The sequence below is a fragment of the Molothrus aeneus genome, chromosome 13, assembly GCF_037042795.1.
Source record: "Molothrus aeneus isolate 106 chromosome 13, BPBGC_Maene_1.0, whole genome shotgun sequence".
Taxonomy (NCBI): domain Eukaryota; kingdom Metazoa; phylum Chordata; class Aves; order Passeriformes; family Icteridae; genus Molothrus; species Molothrus aeneus.
In genome coordinates, this window is record NC_089658.1 from 9,730,203 (window position 1) to 9,746,952 (window position 16,750).

The following is a 16,750-nucleotide window of genomic DNA, read 5'->3' on the forward strand; positions in this document are numbered from 1 at the left end:
TCACGCCATTTCCTATCACCCTATCACTTGTTTCATGGAAGAAGAAACCAAGTCCCACCTGGCTACATCCTCCTTTCAGGCAGTCGGAAGCGATAATGTCTCTCCTGAGCCTCCTTTTCTCCAGGCTGAACACTCCCTCAGATGCTCCTTACAAGACTTAGGCTCCACATGTGGCTGCAGTTCTCTCCACAGAGAGCAGCAGGCAGAATTTTCCCAGGCATTGTTTTGGGGAAGGCTCTGAGAAGATCAGAGAAAAGAATGATAAACAATTCTTATCTTCACTTGCTGTACCTGTTGTGAACATGTGGAATGTGTTATGGAGATTTGTTTACCAAAGGGTGATTTCTTAATTGGCCACTGGTGATGGTGTTTGGATTCAATTGACCAATCTGCTCTGTCTGTATTAGATTGTCTGTGGGGGGATGAGTTTCTTAGTATAGTATAATAAAGCAATTGATCAGCCTTCTGGAACCATGGAGTCAATGCTAATTATTACCTGGTAGGGACCCATGCTATGATACTCCAGGCCCTTGATCAGCTGCCCTTCTCTGGATTTACTTCCGCACCTCAATGTCCTTCTTGCTGTGAAGGGTCCAAAACTGAACACAGGATTCATTGTACAAACTCACCAGCATGAGTAGAGGGGGATGATTGCTCTAGTCTGCTGGCCACACCATTTCCGATTAAAAATATCTTGTATGGTCTTTTTCCAAACATTTCAATACCCTTCTACATTAATAAGATCCCCACATTCATCGTGAGCTGAAGGTTCCCGAATTCTGAAAGATTTGGACACAAAATCAACCCTTAACCTGTGTTGAGACAGCTCAGACCAAATACAGAATCATAGAATATGCTGAGTTGGAAGGGACTTATCAGGATCATCCAGTCCAACTCCTGGCCCTGCACAAAACACCCCAAGAGTCACACCATGTGCCCAAGAGCATTGTCCAAACACCTCTGGAACTCTCTCAGGCTTGGTGCTGTGACCACTTCCCCAGGGAGGCTGTTCCAGTGCTCAACCACCTCAGGGGGAAAAACCTTCTCCTGATCTAACCTAAACCAGTCCTGACTCAGCTTTGTGTTGTTTCCTCAGGTCCTGTCACTGCTCACCAGAGAGAAGAGGATCAGCAGCTGTACTTTTGCTTGCCCTTGTGACAATGTTGAAGATCCCAGTGAGGTCTCCCCTCTGTCTCCTCCAGGCTCACCAAGTGACCTCAGTCACTCCTCATGAGGCCTCCAGACACTCCACCATCTTTGCTGCCTCCTTTGGACACTCTCTAATAAGCAATATTTTTAAAAGAAGAAAAAAAGCATTTATCATTTGGACTAAGTTTAATCATTTTACTAACCACAAGTACAAAAGCATTTCTAAAGGGGTAACCAAATATTATATAAATATCTATTCTATAAGGAAAGCCATTGACTCTTCTGCAATGAATTTAGATTGGTGGCTTTTGGATAATGTGGCTTTTGGAAGTAGACTCCTTATGAGCTGCTGGGACTCTCTTGTCTATCCTCATGACTGTCATAGCAGCTGTTGGTAACATGTGAGATTTTGGAGGAAGCACTCAAAGCTGCTGCAAAACACCCAGTTACCTCCATTCCAGATGAAGGCAGAAAGGCATGTCCAGAGGTCTGATAAGAGATGTAATTCTGTTCACATATTAACCATAATTAGATAAATATCTTGGTATTTGCGATAATGATCACTGCTGGAATAGTTAATGTTTACTTGATATTGCTGTCATTACATTTTACAGCTCTTGCTTCTTTGGGATGAAGGGGAGTAATTCCCATGTTCAGGTTACCAGACCCTCTGTTTGATTGTGCTTTGCACAGAGCATCTCAAGTGTTGGAATCCTCCACTCCCTAAAGCAGCATTATGGCACCAAGGAGCTGACACTGAATTCCTGTGCTGATGGGCCTGTGGATATAACAGGAGTTCCTCAGTTTCTAACACACAGTTTGCCCACTTGTTCTGAATAATCTACTGCTGTTTCAATTGCTGCCTCCCCACATTTGTATGCCTTTTGGGCCCATGGGTCTGGCTGAGGTGAAGTCAGTTTTCCCCAGAGCAGCCCTCAGTGCTGTGGTCTGGAAAGGAGTTGATAACACGTTGGTTTGCTGGGACAGTATCACAGCTGTGTCTCCAACATTCCCCTCTCACCAGTGGGCTGAGGGTGGGCAAGATCTTTGGACAGGACATAGCCAGGACAGCTGACCCAAACTATCCAAAGGGATATTCCACACCGTATGACATCTGCACAGCAACAAAAGCCAAGAAAAAGGAGATGAAATGGTGGGGACAGAAGGCATTTGTTATGACATTTGTCCTGCAGAGCAACTGCTGTGTGTACTGCTTCCCAGGAAGTGGCTGGACCTTGCCTGCTAAAGGGAAACAGAGAGTAAATCTGTTTTCCTTGGTTTCCATGGGCAGTCTTTGCTTTATTCAACTGCCTTTATGTTGATCCATGAGTTTTTTCCATCTTGTTTTCTCCCACCCCATCCTGCTGAAGAGTGCTAGAGAAACTTGGTGGGCACTTGTTGGCCAGCCAAGATTGACCCAGCACAGCCCGGTGTGCACAGTTTTGTACCAGTGTTGTACCAGACTGCTGTCACACAATGGGTTTTGCAGTAAATACTGGGAACTGCACAATCCATACACATCCCAAGATGAAGAGGTGTTCTGTATTAAGGCTGCACTGGGACAAAGTGTGGCTAAAAGCCTGGAGGAGTTATGGTGGCTTTGCCCTGTCTCCCTCACACCACAACTCCAATTTAGAGCATTCTGCTCAGCTCAGTTGCCTGTGTCAGGATTTTATGGGAGTCCTGCCTCCTATTCTACAAGTCTCACACACAATCACTCAGTATTTCTGAGTGATTTTGTCTTCAAAGAACAATCATAAAAATGGGAGAGTAATGCCACAAAGAGCTGTTAGGGACCTGACAGGGGTGAACTGGAATTAAAATTTTGTAGACCAGAATTTCTTTGGTCTACAAAACTGTGTTGAAAAATATTTAAGTTTTCCCTAGGAAAACTCGAGTATAAAATGATTGAAATAATTATTATTTTTTTAAATCTACTTACCATAGTTAAGTGAAAAAAAGGAAACCATTGTCTTTCCATGCCATTTCCTGTGCTGAGAAAGTCTCCTTTGTTAGACACTACTGGTCCCTCCTGAGAATATTTTTAAATTATCATTTGATATACCGGCTTCCAACATCTCTTCTGCCTCTGTTCATGTTCTTAGAGAAGACAGACAAGATTTCTGAAAGATGTTCCTATTAAAAGGGTATCCTTCATTTAGTATAACACTGCTACAAGTGTTCTGAATCTCCTGTCTTAACAAATTCCTCTTACCATTCCCTAACATAGTGTTTCACAGTTATAGGTAGGGTGTATGGCATAATGGCTGCACAGTCTTGGCAAGCACAGAGTTGACAACACTAATTTACACACAAAGTTGAGGAAAATGGAATATTGTTCATGTTCTTGCATATATATGTAAATATAAGCAACTGTAAATGAACTACTATTGAAAGTGTCTTTTACAAGTAGTTACTGAGGTAAAATAATTATGTGTATTTTAAGTATCAGCATTCTTTTCAAAACAGTAACTCTCCACTAAATTCAAGTCTCAAGTCCTCAGTAACAAACAAGGCATAGCATCCAATATGCTAATGAACAAATATGTGTAATATGTATCATCATCCTTTTAGAAAGGACCACTTTAATTCATTTTTTGTTTATCTCATTTTTTTTAAATTTTGTTTCTAAATTTTCTGGATTTTGTTTCTGGATAAATCATGATCAAAAGCAGTTCATCAATACTTTTATCAGGTGGAACTTGTGAAAAAACTCTATGTTCCTGAAAGTCAGTTTGTACAGAACTTCATAAAATGGGAACTTTGAGCCTCATAGCTTTTAAATCCATTTGACTTTTTTCTTGTAAATTACTGTTTTCAGTTCTCACCTATATGAGAGAGAGCAGAGCAACCTGCATGGTGGATATGTCACACATAATTTTTCTTCTTTTGTTTGCCATGGTACCTAAATGCGCCTAGCATTTTTTAGACCCTGTCCCTTCTCCAGGAAGCCCCAAGTACAGCTGGAGAAGGGTTCCTTTAGCAATATATTTGCTTTGTAAATATTTTTTACTTTCATACCTTATCTAAAGATTCCTCTTTGCACAGACACAAGTATTTCCAGACCAGTCTGCACTGCCTAAGGCTGCACCCAACCTACACTGCTTTACTTTGTGCTAAAAAAAAATAAAATTAACCCTACTCTGCAACTGGCACCCTCTTTTACATACTTATAGTGGACCTATAGTAAAGCAAATACTATTTTCCCCAAAGGCTCTCTTTGCATTTAAGCATTAACTTTCTGGGCTGAGAAACAACATGGTATCAGTCACACAGGAGACCTGCCCTACTTGATCTGCAGGGACCTAACTTCTTTGTCCCCCATGGCAGGCTTACATCTCCCTAAGTCTCATAAAAAAATTTTTCAGGGTTGTGCAACCCTTGACCACAGCTTGAGTCTGAATCTTAATCACCCATTTTTTATCCCTAAAAGGCTGCATAAGACTAGATTTTGGTAGCACTTTTACTGTTCCTACATGGAAACAACTCACATTACCCCTCTTCCCCCAGACATTACTCTAGCTGCTGAATTATGAAAGAAAAAACTGAGCAACCTGCTTTTTTTTTGGTCCTTCTTCCACTGTCAGGCTGAGTGCCCCGAACATACCCACCACCTCTGCCTTTCAAGTGAGGCAGCAAACACCTCCCTGCTGCAGGTCTGAAGGGAACTCACCCTTCCCTTTGCCCTGTCCCAGCTGGCTCGCCCCAGGGCCGGGCTGGAAGAGCTGGAGATGCACCGGGGGCCATTTGCCTCCTCATGGACGAACTCTCCCGTCCCACCCACACAAGGTGGCACTGTTGGTTTTCACTGTATTCGTGCACTCTTCCACCTTCCCCAACACTAGCACTGATTGGACTCAAATGGGGTGATTTTCAACCTTCTTCCGAATCCCTACACTTTTCCTAATTGAAGAGTGGACCTAGTCAGATGTTTAACATGGGGAGACTGCTCTGTAGGACTTGTTTTTCAGCCCCATTCTCAGCAGTCACCAAAGCAGTGCCCTACAGACCCACAGGGCTGCAGACTCTATGCTGCTGGTAAAGTCAGAGTCTAGTAAAAGCACAGCCTTTGAACAAGTACAGATAGAGATTCAGATGCTTTAAGACTATGTAAAAACCCATGGTAGAATAGATATTTATTCTTTTAAAAATGCTAAATACCTTGAATTAAATTACATTAAATAATTCCAAGTTGCAACTGTGATCAATACATAAATTAATATATAATCCACCTGCTTTTGCTGTGCACCTCTATTACTGCTTTTATCTCCCCTATATACTATTGCTTCCTGATTATGCATATTCTCAAAAAACTTGCTTAAATTTGCTTGGAAGAGGAGTTTCAGCTTGATCTGTTTCTTCTGTGCACAATATTCTTCCCTGACTCTACCCACTTCAGCCCATTTAAAATTTCTAGCAATTGAAGGGGGAGTTTGCTTGCAAAGGAACATGCAAAGAGCTGTTTAAAGCTAATCTGAAAAGCAAGTTACAAGGGAGTCAGTTATCCCTCAAAACAGTTACATTTTCTTGACACCTACACCACTCAAGTGATCCTTAAACTTTAAAAGTATTGACCACTAATAGCTCTAAGACTTCCACGTTGCCTTTCACTCACTGGCACCCACTCGGCTTTAAGTGTCTTGCCCAACCTTAAATTAGGCCAGTTGAATTTGCCAAGTCAACATAACAAATTACTAGATCATTATAAAATCTCTATTTGTGATCAAGGGCTCTCCTTTGAGGAAACACAGCACTCCCTAAATAAGGATCAAATCAACAGCAAATATGATTGAAGTCAGATGAAAGTGATAGTAACTGTCAGTTGAACAAAAAAAAGATGGATCCTGATAAAGAAATTGAAAGCAAAGTGTAGGGAACGCTCCCTTTATCCATATATCCAGATGATTCACATACACTGCTACCATTTGCCTTACCAAAAAAATTACTTCTCCCATGCAAAAGAAAAACTTGCAAATTTCAAGTGAAAAAGAAATTAAATGTAGAAAAAGATTGTTATTCCATCACTTTTCCATTTTAAAATATACCATCTTGAACAGAAAAACAGTGCTACTTGTCTGCTGACAACCGGTAGATGAAGGAGACTCATTCCCTATTGTTGGCTGCCAGTTTCTTTTCCAGTTTCAATTCCAAAGTGGATCTTCAATATATAAAGTCAGAAGTCTTCAGAATAGAACATGAGTGTCAGATTCCTAGAAATAAACACACAATTTCAGCAACTTCTGCCAAGCCAGAGTACAAGAGGGACAATTATTTCAGTGTTAAAAAAAAAATTCTTTACGTTCAATCCTCTAAGAATAACAAGACAACAGGATAATGTATCTATAAGAAGTAATATCCCACAAGTAAGCCTTTTTCGGGAAAATGATAGTGAAAGGCCCAGCATCCATGCCTAAATTCTGGCAGAAGAGGCAAGAAGCACCCCCTCAGAATGTGTTTCTATTGTCAATGCTGTCCCTCACTCCCAGCCACAGCAGAGTGGTCCTGGCTACTCCCCAAGTCATTTCTCCAGTAAGGTTCTCCAAATATAGCAAAGCTCAGCAATTATTAGGAATCCCTGGATTTCTGTCACTCTCCCTAAATTATGCTAGGTTGAGGAGGCACTCTGAAATTCTGAGATCTTCTATTTGCTCCTCCCAAAATTTCAAACTACAGCTTTCAGTCTAGTGAGAGACCTTCATGGGGCCCCCAAGCAAATCAGGGACATGGCTAAAAAAGAAAACTAGAGCTCCTTAGGAACAGTAGGGGCCCTATATACATATTCTGAACGCACAATCTTATACTATTTAAAACTATCTATTTATAAAGTCTTCATGGATCTTTAAATATGAGAGGCACTTCAAAAATTAGCTTGATTTACAGACATTGTTTATCACATGACTAATCATGCAGCATTAGAAAATCAAACCAATAACCATTAGCAAGTACATAGTTAACTATCAATTTAACCATTAGTTTTAACAGCAGGAGAAAGCTGTATTTTGACTCAGTGCTTGGAAGTTCACTGCAGCCACAGCAGAGGAATTGGGCATTAAAATGGCAGGCAAGGCAAAACCCTTTTTTTCCCCAGATCATTTCAAGAAGAAGGCTTAACCTATCATAGTGTTATTGCATGTAGCAACATGAGGAGTTTTAAAATTATTTTCCATAGAACAAAATCTGTTAGTAGGTCTACAGCAGTCCCATAAGTCTCATGATGCATGACAGTGTGATACAGTCCTGTTCCACTGACCCACGTGCATCCCTGCAGGGGCGTATTCACCCTGGTGATTTACACATATGGCGTCACTATCATTTGAAACAAATTTGTGATTTATTAATGCAATATATACCGATCCAGCTTTGGGAAAAATGACTCCTCTTTCCTAATCCAACTTAAACACCTGCTGTTGTGGTAAATAGAAACCTCTCTAATATACAACCATCGTCAGCTAAGTGCGGCTAATGAAAGGATATAAGCGAGCTCTACGCTTTAATAGTTATTACTATTAGAGCTGCTGGGAGGACCCGAGGCCACACTGCGGGCACAGCCTAAGAGGCTTTCAGCTCAGCACGCCGCACTCAGACGAGCGTGTGAAACCCTGCCCGCTGTTCCACGGCGAGCAGCGGCCCCGCCGCGCCCAGCGCGGCTCCACAGGTCCCGCTCGGCGCTGGCGGCGGGGCTGCGCCTCTCGGCGGCGCCGGGGCCCGGGAGGGATGCAGCCCCTCCTGCGGGTACCGCAGCCCCGTTCTCCATCACTGCAGAGACCACCCTGCCTTCGAGGCCCCGGTGCCCGGCCTGGGCAGCGGTAACGGAGCGGCGGAGGGAGGGCTGCTCCCGCCGCGCTCCGCAGCGGCCCCGGCCCGGCCCTTACCGATGCACCGCACGTAGTGTTTTGCAGGAAGTTTCCACGCTCCTGGGTTTAATCCGTGAAAAGCGGGGCTGGAGAGGAGCGCGGCTGAATAGCGATGGAAAGGGGCGGGCGAAGAGGTGGAGGAGGAGGCGGTAGCAGCAGCGGCCGTGTTTAATTTTTTAATTAGGGCGGTTTGAGCATCTCCCGGCGGGGTCGCATCGCCGGGCGGCGAGGGGAGCCCGGGCGAGCTGCCCCCGCCGCCCGGGACTCCAGCCTGGACTTTGCACGGCCGGCGCGGCGGGCCGGAGGCGCGGACGGCTCCGCGCTCCGCCACCATGGGCAGCGCGGGCGCGCAGGACAAGGGTTCGTAGCGCGGGCGGCGCGGCGGGGCCGGCGGGCGGGGCGCGGGGCTGACCTTGCGGTGCCGCCCGGCCCGGCCGCACTCCGGCGGGGCAGGGAGGGACGGAGGGAGGCGGCGGGGGGAGCAGGGCAGGGTAAGCGCCGAAATCTGCCTTCCTCGGGGCAGCGGGGCCGGTGAAAGCTAAGACTGGGCGCGCCATCCATCGTACAGCAACAATTGCTTTGCAGGTGCTCGGTCTGTCTCAGCCTCCATCCCCTGGGAAGCAGGCAACACTTTTCCACATTCCCAAGTTAAGGATGATGCTAGTAAACGTTTCATTTTCCTGCATCTCTATATTACTCAAATCTAGACCACGTATATGAATTCACAGCACAGAAGCTCTCATCCAATGAAGACTCCAGGCTCATATATTGCTACAGATAAAATCTTATTTTGGCAATTCATTCCCTGTCAGAAGGCTGGAAGTGTCACAGCTCGGCTGCTGCTTCTTTGCAGGGGAATGCTGTTTATGTGGAAAAGTGTTGCTTGCACCCAGACATGCTGCAAAAACACTGTGTGGGGCTCTCTTTGCAGAGCTGTAAGCCATGCCTTCATTTGCTGAGCATCCATGTCCTGGCCTTCCTACCTTCACCTCCCTGAATGTCTCAGAACCCATACCCTGAAGATACAGTGCTCTCCCCTGCAATTTAGAGAATACAGGCATGCAGTGAGCACATGAGTACAACAAGTCAGCTGTGTGGTCACAGTGCTCCTTTTGCAGCATTTCTGGACATGTGTTATTAACTCAGGTAGCTCAGACTCTTCAGAGAATTCTATATTCATGCTGATTTCTATTTCTAGTCTATTTTATAGAACTTCTCCATTGTTAATCTTCTTACCACCTTCTATGACAAATTTCTTTAAAAGCATTTCTGGAACACAGTTTTGTTTCCCTGAATAGGTAGTTAAGGGCAAATGAGGTGCTTCCAAAGCTCCCAGAGAATGCCTGTTTATATGTCCCTTTCCAAGTTAGGTTTGCTGTTATTCAAGCACAAGCTCAGGACTGAAGCTATTCAAAGTACTTTCAGAATAACCACATCCATGAACCAGCAGTTGGGCTGTAGACATCCAAGAAGAGAACAGATGGCCACTAATGTGGTCAATTTTGTTCCAAACTGTCATTTAGGAAGTGAGTTTTTAGGCACCTGAGTCATGCCAAGAGGATGAATGCTCCCAGCTTAAGATCCTGTAAAGATACCAGTTTCCTGAGTACTGAGCCACTAGAAAAAAATCCTGTAAGGGGTTCTGTGAGAGAAGGACTGAAACCCAGAAACCCAGGAAGATTATCCTGGTTATTTTCTTGATCTTCTTAAGTCTCTCTGTAAACCTGAGAGCAAAGACTAGGTCCAAAAAAAATGACACCCTGTCACCCCAAACCACCAAATAGCTGGGGCTGGGTTCTCCCCACCAAACACTGGCAGAGTTGGGCTGGTGATTCTGCTAGAGCATAAGAATTTCATCCTCTTCCTTCCAGCTGCCTCACAATACCTAGTGCCCATGGTGTTCCCTTTCATGCCCCCATAGGTGCAGCCAGCAGCCCCAGCTCATACCTCTGTTTTTCTTAGCTCAGTATTAAGCTGTTTTCCTCATTCCTATTTTCTTGAGGATTCTGATTGTTTCTTCTGGCCTCAGAAGGACTTCCAGCGGCCTCTTATTTCACAGCAGGATGTTAAGGAGCCTTTCTCTTTGCCAGTGTCTATATGGGTAATGAATCAAAGGAGGAGAAGAATCCTCACCTGTAAAAAAAAAGATCAAGCTCTGTCTAGGGCTAGCCCCCACAAAATGGCTCTGCAGATTATAAATGATACAATGCCTGTCCCCATGATGCTGTCCTAAAGGCTATCTTGGAGGATTTTGGGATCCAGGCCAGCTTAGTTAGCATTCAGAGTTTTCTGACTCAGGACTTTGACAGATACACTGCAGCAAATGAAAAGGTATCTGACTAACTGGGAGAGGACATCTAACCTGTGTGCAGCACTGAAATGTGAAAGCAATAAAAGGTACTCAAGGTACCACAGGTTTGGGGATAAATAATTTGAACAAAATTTCCTGTGAACTTTAGGGCTTCAATTACAGTTCTGAAATTCAGGACAAGGAACAGAAGAACACAAAGCTGCATATTAGAGTTTCCCAGAACCAATCCCCCCCAGGCAAAATACACAGTTTTCTCATGCAGCTTTTTCAGGCAAACTATTGTTAAATAAGACTAAGATATCAATTTCTCCCCATTTCAGCATCAATCAAGCTTTGCACAGAGATTTGTCCCATAATGTCTCCTGACAAGCACATAATGTACAAACAAATCTCATCTAATTCCAGTGTGTAAGCTGCAAAATTACTAGGACTGGAAGTCATATTCTTGGAAAATTACTTTGTGGTGAAGAAATATTATGTCAAACACAAACCTATTTGTCTGGACTCAGCTCAAATTCAGGGTTCTCCATGGCCAGCCTACCCCTGATGTTCTTCTCAACATCTTTCAAGACAGCAACTGGGATTTTTGGGTCTGGCTTTTCCAGCTAGTGACCAGGTATAATTTTCCTGTATAAGCCTTGTTTTTAATTTTTATAACCCAATATCCTAGAACTTCTGGAAAGTAATTTTTTTCCTTGACTGGCTTTTGCTTAAATCAACTGACTTCTAACATAAATTTGTGATATTGAACTTTCTGTAAATTTTTTTTCCTGCTGAAGGTCAAACTTAATAGAAAAATTGGAAGTATGCCCAATGAAAATCCATATAGCAGTGGACTTTACCTATGATGTATTTTCAGAAAATAAATATTGGTTGTTGACATTATTTCTAATTCCTATAGGTTGTATCTGGATCTTTCTTCCAGCTTAACAGGAATTAAAACGGCATGACTCAAAGAACAGAATAAATTCAAAACAAGGAAAGATCTCATACAAAGGGCTTTAGAATAAACAGAACATTGATTGTTATGCTCTGGTAAATGTGTAAAGACTAACAGGAAAAATTTAGTATCCACTATACTGAGCTTTATTGCAAAAAAAAGACATACTTGTGTTTTGCCCTTTTGCTCTTTGTTCTAATTTTTTTTTTCTTTAGGATAACAGTCAAAAACCCACAAATTTTGAAGTGAGAAAGGAGATACCAAACAAGATAAAAGTTCTGTCCATTTCTGTCTGCTCAGGAATACCAAAAGTTATTTTTACTTTTTCTGTTGTTTTCCCTTGTAGGCTGACTCAGAGTATGGCTCCTCTCAGCCATGGCTGCAGTACAGAGCACAGATACTGGAACTCCCTTTAACCTGGCTGAGCGGTGCAGGTACCTGAAGCAGTGTAGCCATGGCAGCACAGAGCTCTGAGTGGCCTAATTACTCTGCCAAGAAATAAATGGATACTGGCAATTCCCTGGGGAAAAAGAGGTTGAATTGTTAATAAAAAGAGTTTCCCCTGAGGCACATTCGTTAAATAGGTGTTTGCAAGAGCCAGAAAACCTCAAGTTCTAACCTTAGAATAAAAATGTCTTTGTCCTTTGGCACTTTTGATGTCCCAGCCTTCCAATTCTCCCACTGTCTATAGATACAAAAGAAAGATGTGATTGCAATATCTGATGGAAAACCTGAAATAAAGCAAATGATCCCCACCCCCAACTAAAATCTATAGGTAAAATCACCTTAAAAAGACAAATAGAGGAAGTTTCTCCTTTCTGGAAACTTGCAGAGCTCTCCTGGTAGCAGCAGTGGGGTGGAGTTGCTTGAGCATCCTGCTTCCCGAGGACACATCTCAGGGTCAGCCCCCGAGGAGCACGGGCACACCTCCTGTTTACTGTGCCTGTGAAAATGGCAGGGTATGTATGGGGAAGACCAAGGAGAAGAAACAAATGAGAGCAAGATTTAGGGGAAGGGAATTTAATTCTGTTATCTCTTCTTCCACCAGTCTTTGCTCATACACAAGAATGGACGTGTATAGAGAAAGGTGAAGGGATTTTAGCAATCTGCTCACTTTCTTACAAGCTCAAAATACACCCAGCATTTTTTTTCTGAAACTGGAGCCCAAGACTTCAGTAAAATTGCACACACAGTCTTTTATTTCACAAGTTGGATCTATTTACATAGACTCTGAGCTAAATCAAATGAGTAAAATCCACATTATTTAGCTGAAATTGCCTTTGAGGTCAATGCAAGTTTAAGTAGTTTAAGCACAGAGATGTAAAGCCATTTCAGGAAACATACCAGGTTTCTGCATGTGGAGACCTTAGAGAGTATTGCCAAATCACAATCTGTAGACTTGTGCCCAGTCTGATAAAATGCTGTTTGCAACAACTGAAATTTCTGTTTTGAGGAGACAGAAAGCAGGAAATTGTGAGTCTGCTGTCTCAAAACAGAGGCCAGTAAGTGAATAGTGTGTAGAGGCTAATAGCTGCAATTTTATCACATTAATTTAAACATAAAAAAAACCAACAGGACACTTCTAAAATCCAAGCTGGTTTTCATTTTCAAATGTTCATATGTTACAGCTCAGATACATGCACCCCATTTAGAGCTAACCACACTGATTTGATGTTTCTATGCAGGCAAAGAAGCAATAGAGGTGAAAATCCCACAGAGCCACCAGGATGTGATGGCCAAGGATGAGCAGTAATTACTGCAGCAACACTTCAGCCAGTATGAGTGTCAACGAAATGTCTGCCTTCCCTCTGACTTTAGAACAAAAAACTGGCTTTGCCTTTGTGGGGATTTTGTGTGTTTTCTTGGGACTTCTAATTATCAGATGCTTCAAAATCTTGCTAGACCCCTACAGCAGTATGCCTTCTTCCACATGGGAAGATGAAGTTGAGGGGTTGGAAAAAGGAACATTTGAATATGCTCTTGCATGAAAACTCACAGAATATCCTGCCTTAAATTTGATGTTGATTTCATTTTGGAAACCAACTGCTGTTACATTTGTTATACATACCTGCATTTTGGAGATATGTTGGTGGCATCCATTTTGTTAAATAAATATTTGTTGCAAACTCAAAAGGTACTTCATGTTGCTTTTATTTGATGAACAGTGGAATGGTAGATAAAAAATGTCTAACAGCAAACAAATAGACAAAAAATCACTAGAAAGTTACCATGGGCAGTATTTTAAGGATCAGATGATATCTGGCTCTTCAGAGGAGGATCTCATGTCTACTGTGTCTCATGATAGCTGAAGAAAAAGACAGGCTCATGAATGGTGAATGTTTAAGTGGTAGCACCCTGCCCTCCTCATCCAACACAACTTTCTGAAACTCAGTGTCTGTACTTGTAAACACTGAGGATATAAAAGTGAAGGACAACAAATGGTTGTGGCTTAGATGAGGTATGTGTCCATATTTTTATTCCACTTGGTTACAATTCACTTTAAAGTGGAACTTAAACTGTCTGGTTAACAGCCCCCAGCAGTAATTACAGCAGCCTGGCAAGGCCAAAGCAGACACAATCATGCTGCTTACCCATTTTTACCCAGCCCTCAAGGAAGGATGGGTTCCAGAGCTCTGTACAGTCCAGCTCTCTCCACAGCTGGTCGTTCTGTTTGTGCTCCAGCAGTTGTGCCCAGTGTATGATCTGGACTGTCACTGATGAACTGGTCGTGGGAGATCCTATCAAAGCAGAAGTGGAAGAGCAAAAGCAGAGATTCAAATCTGGATATTCAAGGTCACCCTCATACACACAGCTGTTTAGCAAGTGTGACAGTACTTGACAGAAATTCAATTCCGTTTTTAAGAAGGCTGGCATTAGAATTTTAGGCACTGTCACTTTTGCTAAACAGATCTGTTTGCAATGAGGAGCTAAGACAAGGAGATCAGTTACAGCAGTTGTTTTCTTTTTCCTGTATTCTGAAAAATACATGTTATTCCTTTTGCCCTATATACTAGGCAGAGGCAGACAGTGGAACAGCAGAACTCAAGTGCCATTTGGAACATAAAATACTCGATTGTACAGAGAAGGACATTAATATCCTGTCTAAAAAAATACAAGAGATGAACAGCCAATATTAATCTACACTGGTCCATTTAAATTACAAAACATAAACAATTTTTTGAATGTAAGGGCTTTCAACTGCGTCAGATTATACACAAGAAAAAATTCCAGACCATCAGAGATTCAGTATATTGCATTTATCCTAGTTAATTTAGCCATAAAATCCAAGGTAGATATCAGTACAATGATTCATGTATCTGTTATTGCTGGATAGGATCATCCACTGCAGAGACCTGACACTGCCATTCTTTTTATGTACATCTAATCAGCACAGCTGAGCTCTGGGCTGTCAGGTTAGAATGCTGAAGGTACTTAAGCTATCTGGGTTAAATATAGTTCAGTTATCTCTAAACTACACAGCAAACACTGCAAACATATCCAAAGAACCCCAATATTGTCTTATTATTTTTGTTCTTGACCCAATCTATTGCTGGAAGCAAATTATCTAATTCCCTTCTAATCACAAAGCCTCATAATTTCCTGCCTGCTCTTTTCTTCATTCCAAAAAGACTAGGAAGTTAGTCTTCCCATAAACAATACAGAGAACATAATTTTTCAAAGGCTTATTAAACATACAGAGTAAAACTTTAAATAGGGTCAGAAGTAAATGGTTTAAAACCACATGTAGGACAAGAGGACCCCCCAAAGAATGATCCCACTGACTTCACTGAATCTTCTGCATAAGCACTGAGCAGATCCTGTCCTGAACTCCTGTTATCTGTATGACTATATATGCAGAACTGAAAGATAGACAGAGTATGATCTGTGCAGAATCAGGCATAGCAGGGAGGGAAATGGAGATAACAAAAGTATTTTCAGGCCCCCTCAGAAATTTCGCAATGCCATAAACCCAGTAATTGTAATGGATAGGTACATTTGCTGGTTAAAAGTTAACAAGCTAGAATGCCTTTCTAAATCACCATCTAGAAATGTTTTGAAAGAGAGGGATTGGATGCCCTACTCAGTATATTAAACAGGAGAAAAATCTGGCCAATAAGGTAGAGTCTGTAATGCCTCAAAGAGAGGGTCACACTATATGCATGAATAAAAGAGGCAGATTGTCCTTCCCTAAAAACACAGGACTGAATGGTAAGTTAAATTACCCTGAATAAGGTAGACTTGATTATATATGCATAATGCTGGAAAACTAAACACAAAGTTAATGGCAAATAACAATTCAGAGATCTCTGGAAATACATTGTGAAAAGCTAAGTATTATTTTCAAGAACAGCAGAAAGGTAAGAGATTTTACTTTTCCTAGCAAAACAATAATATGGAAATAAGACAATGAAATGACAGAATCATTTTACTTGGTAGCAAACGTTTCATTGTCATCAGAGAATCAGGATTTCATTCAGTCACGGAGATGGAAACAAACATAGTTTCACTGACCTCAATGACAGAAGATTTGTCTTTGCTCCTTCATGCCTGAAGATGAAACACTTCCTTGCAACTTTAAAAGGCTGAAGGAAGCAGAATACTATGATCATAAATGTGTAATAATAATAATAACAATAATAATACAAAACCAGTAGAAGTAAAATAAACTAAATAAATGTAATATGTTGCTGTGAGGCTTATACAATATTAAGCAGGAAAACTAACATATATATATATATATAAATATGAGGAGCGACAAAGTAGTGTCTTAGCAAAAAGGCGACAGCAGAATTATATTAATGATGGAAGAAATAAGAAAATATACTTTAGCTGTAACTCATACTGAAGATAGAAGATATCTGATTATCAGCTCTTCAAATTATAATTTGGATATGTGATTTAGAGAAAATTTATGGTGCTAAGCTATAAATATTGATGTTGTATTTTATCTTTCTGTGACAAAGGGCCAAGTCATTGAGAAATTTAAATTGAAAAATTCTTAGGGGTTCATCTAGTCCAACCTCTTGCAAAAATATGGAACTTTAAAAAAACTGTCTGTAATGGGCTTATTTATCCAGATTTTCAGGTCATATATTTGTTTATAAGATACATTTTTTTTGTGAAACTGTCTGCTTTTACAAATGCTTTCAAAGTTTCAATGTCCAAGCATGCTCTGGTTTTGAACAAGCTGGGTTCCTCCTGAATTATACAGGTCTATACAACCACACTCCCTAATCTTCTTAGACATATGTTTCAAGACAAATGATTGCCATCATTTCAATAGCTCATTTTAGGGCTTTCTAAGCCATACTTTAAATTGCTGCAAAGGTACTTAACCCACTAAAGGTCTTAAATATACATACCCCTTCTTCTCTTGGAGTTTTTGTTTGCTTGTGTGTTTTCTTTGAGGAGAACTGTGTGGGAAAGGGGAGGTAAGAAGCAGATTATACAGCTGTGTGTTCAACTCTCCATGGGCTGCCACTCAGGGGGACCTAG

General features: G+C 41.7%; 1 protein-coding gene and 1 long non-coding RNA gene across 8 annotated transcripts; one reads left to right on the forward strand and one right to left on the reverse strand.

The window, feature by feature from the left end:
• Positions 1-5,260: 5,260 nt before the first annotated feature.
• LOC136562383 (uncharacterized) lies at positions 5,261-16,022 on the reverse strand. The gene is made up of 7 exons (XR_010784506.1): positions 15,767-16,022; positions 13,846-13,992; positions 13,483-13,559; positions 12,040-12,197; positions 11,874-11,939; positions 9,951-10,136; positions 5,261-6,359 (listed from the first exon to the last, which is right to left on the reverse strand). It is a non-coding gene; the product is annotated as an uncharacterized lncRNA (long non-coding RNA).
• On the forward strand, positions 7,891-13,387 carry CTXN2 (cortexin 2). Of its 7 annotated transcripts, none has more exons than XM_066559168.1 (5): positions 7,894-8,363; positions 10,720-10,930; positions 11,601-11,688; positions 12,087-12,213; positions 12,940-13,387. In XM_066559168.1, exon 5 carries the CDS (start codon positions 12,997-12,999, stop codon positions 13,240-13,242), a length of 246 nt encoding a protein of 81 aa, XP_066415265.1. In that variant the 5' UTR covers positions 7,894-8,363; positions 10,720-10,930; positions 11,601-11,688; positions 12,087-12,213; positions 12,940-12,996; the 3' UTR covers positions 13,243-13,387. The 7 variants fall into 7 exon arrangements, with proteins under 7 accessions (XP_066415268.1, XP_066415270.1, XP_066415271.1 ...); XM_066559169.1 differs by having other exon boundaries at positions 10,824-10,930; XM_066559171.1 differs by lacking the exon at positions 12,087-12,213 and having other exon boundaries at positions 7,891-8,363.
• Positions 16,023-16,750: the final 728 nt, after the last annotated feature.

What these genes read in the sequence shown, in the direction of transcription:
- CTXN2 (XM_066559171.1), top strand. Translation starts at nt 12,997, where the DNA reads ATGAGCAGTAATTACTGCAGCAACACTTCAGCCAGTATGAGTGTCAAC.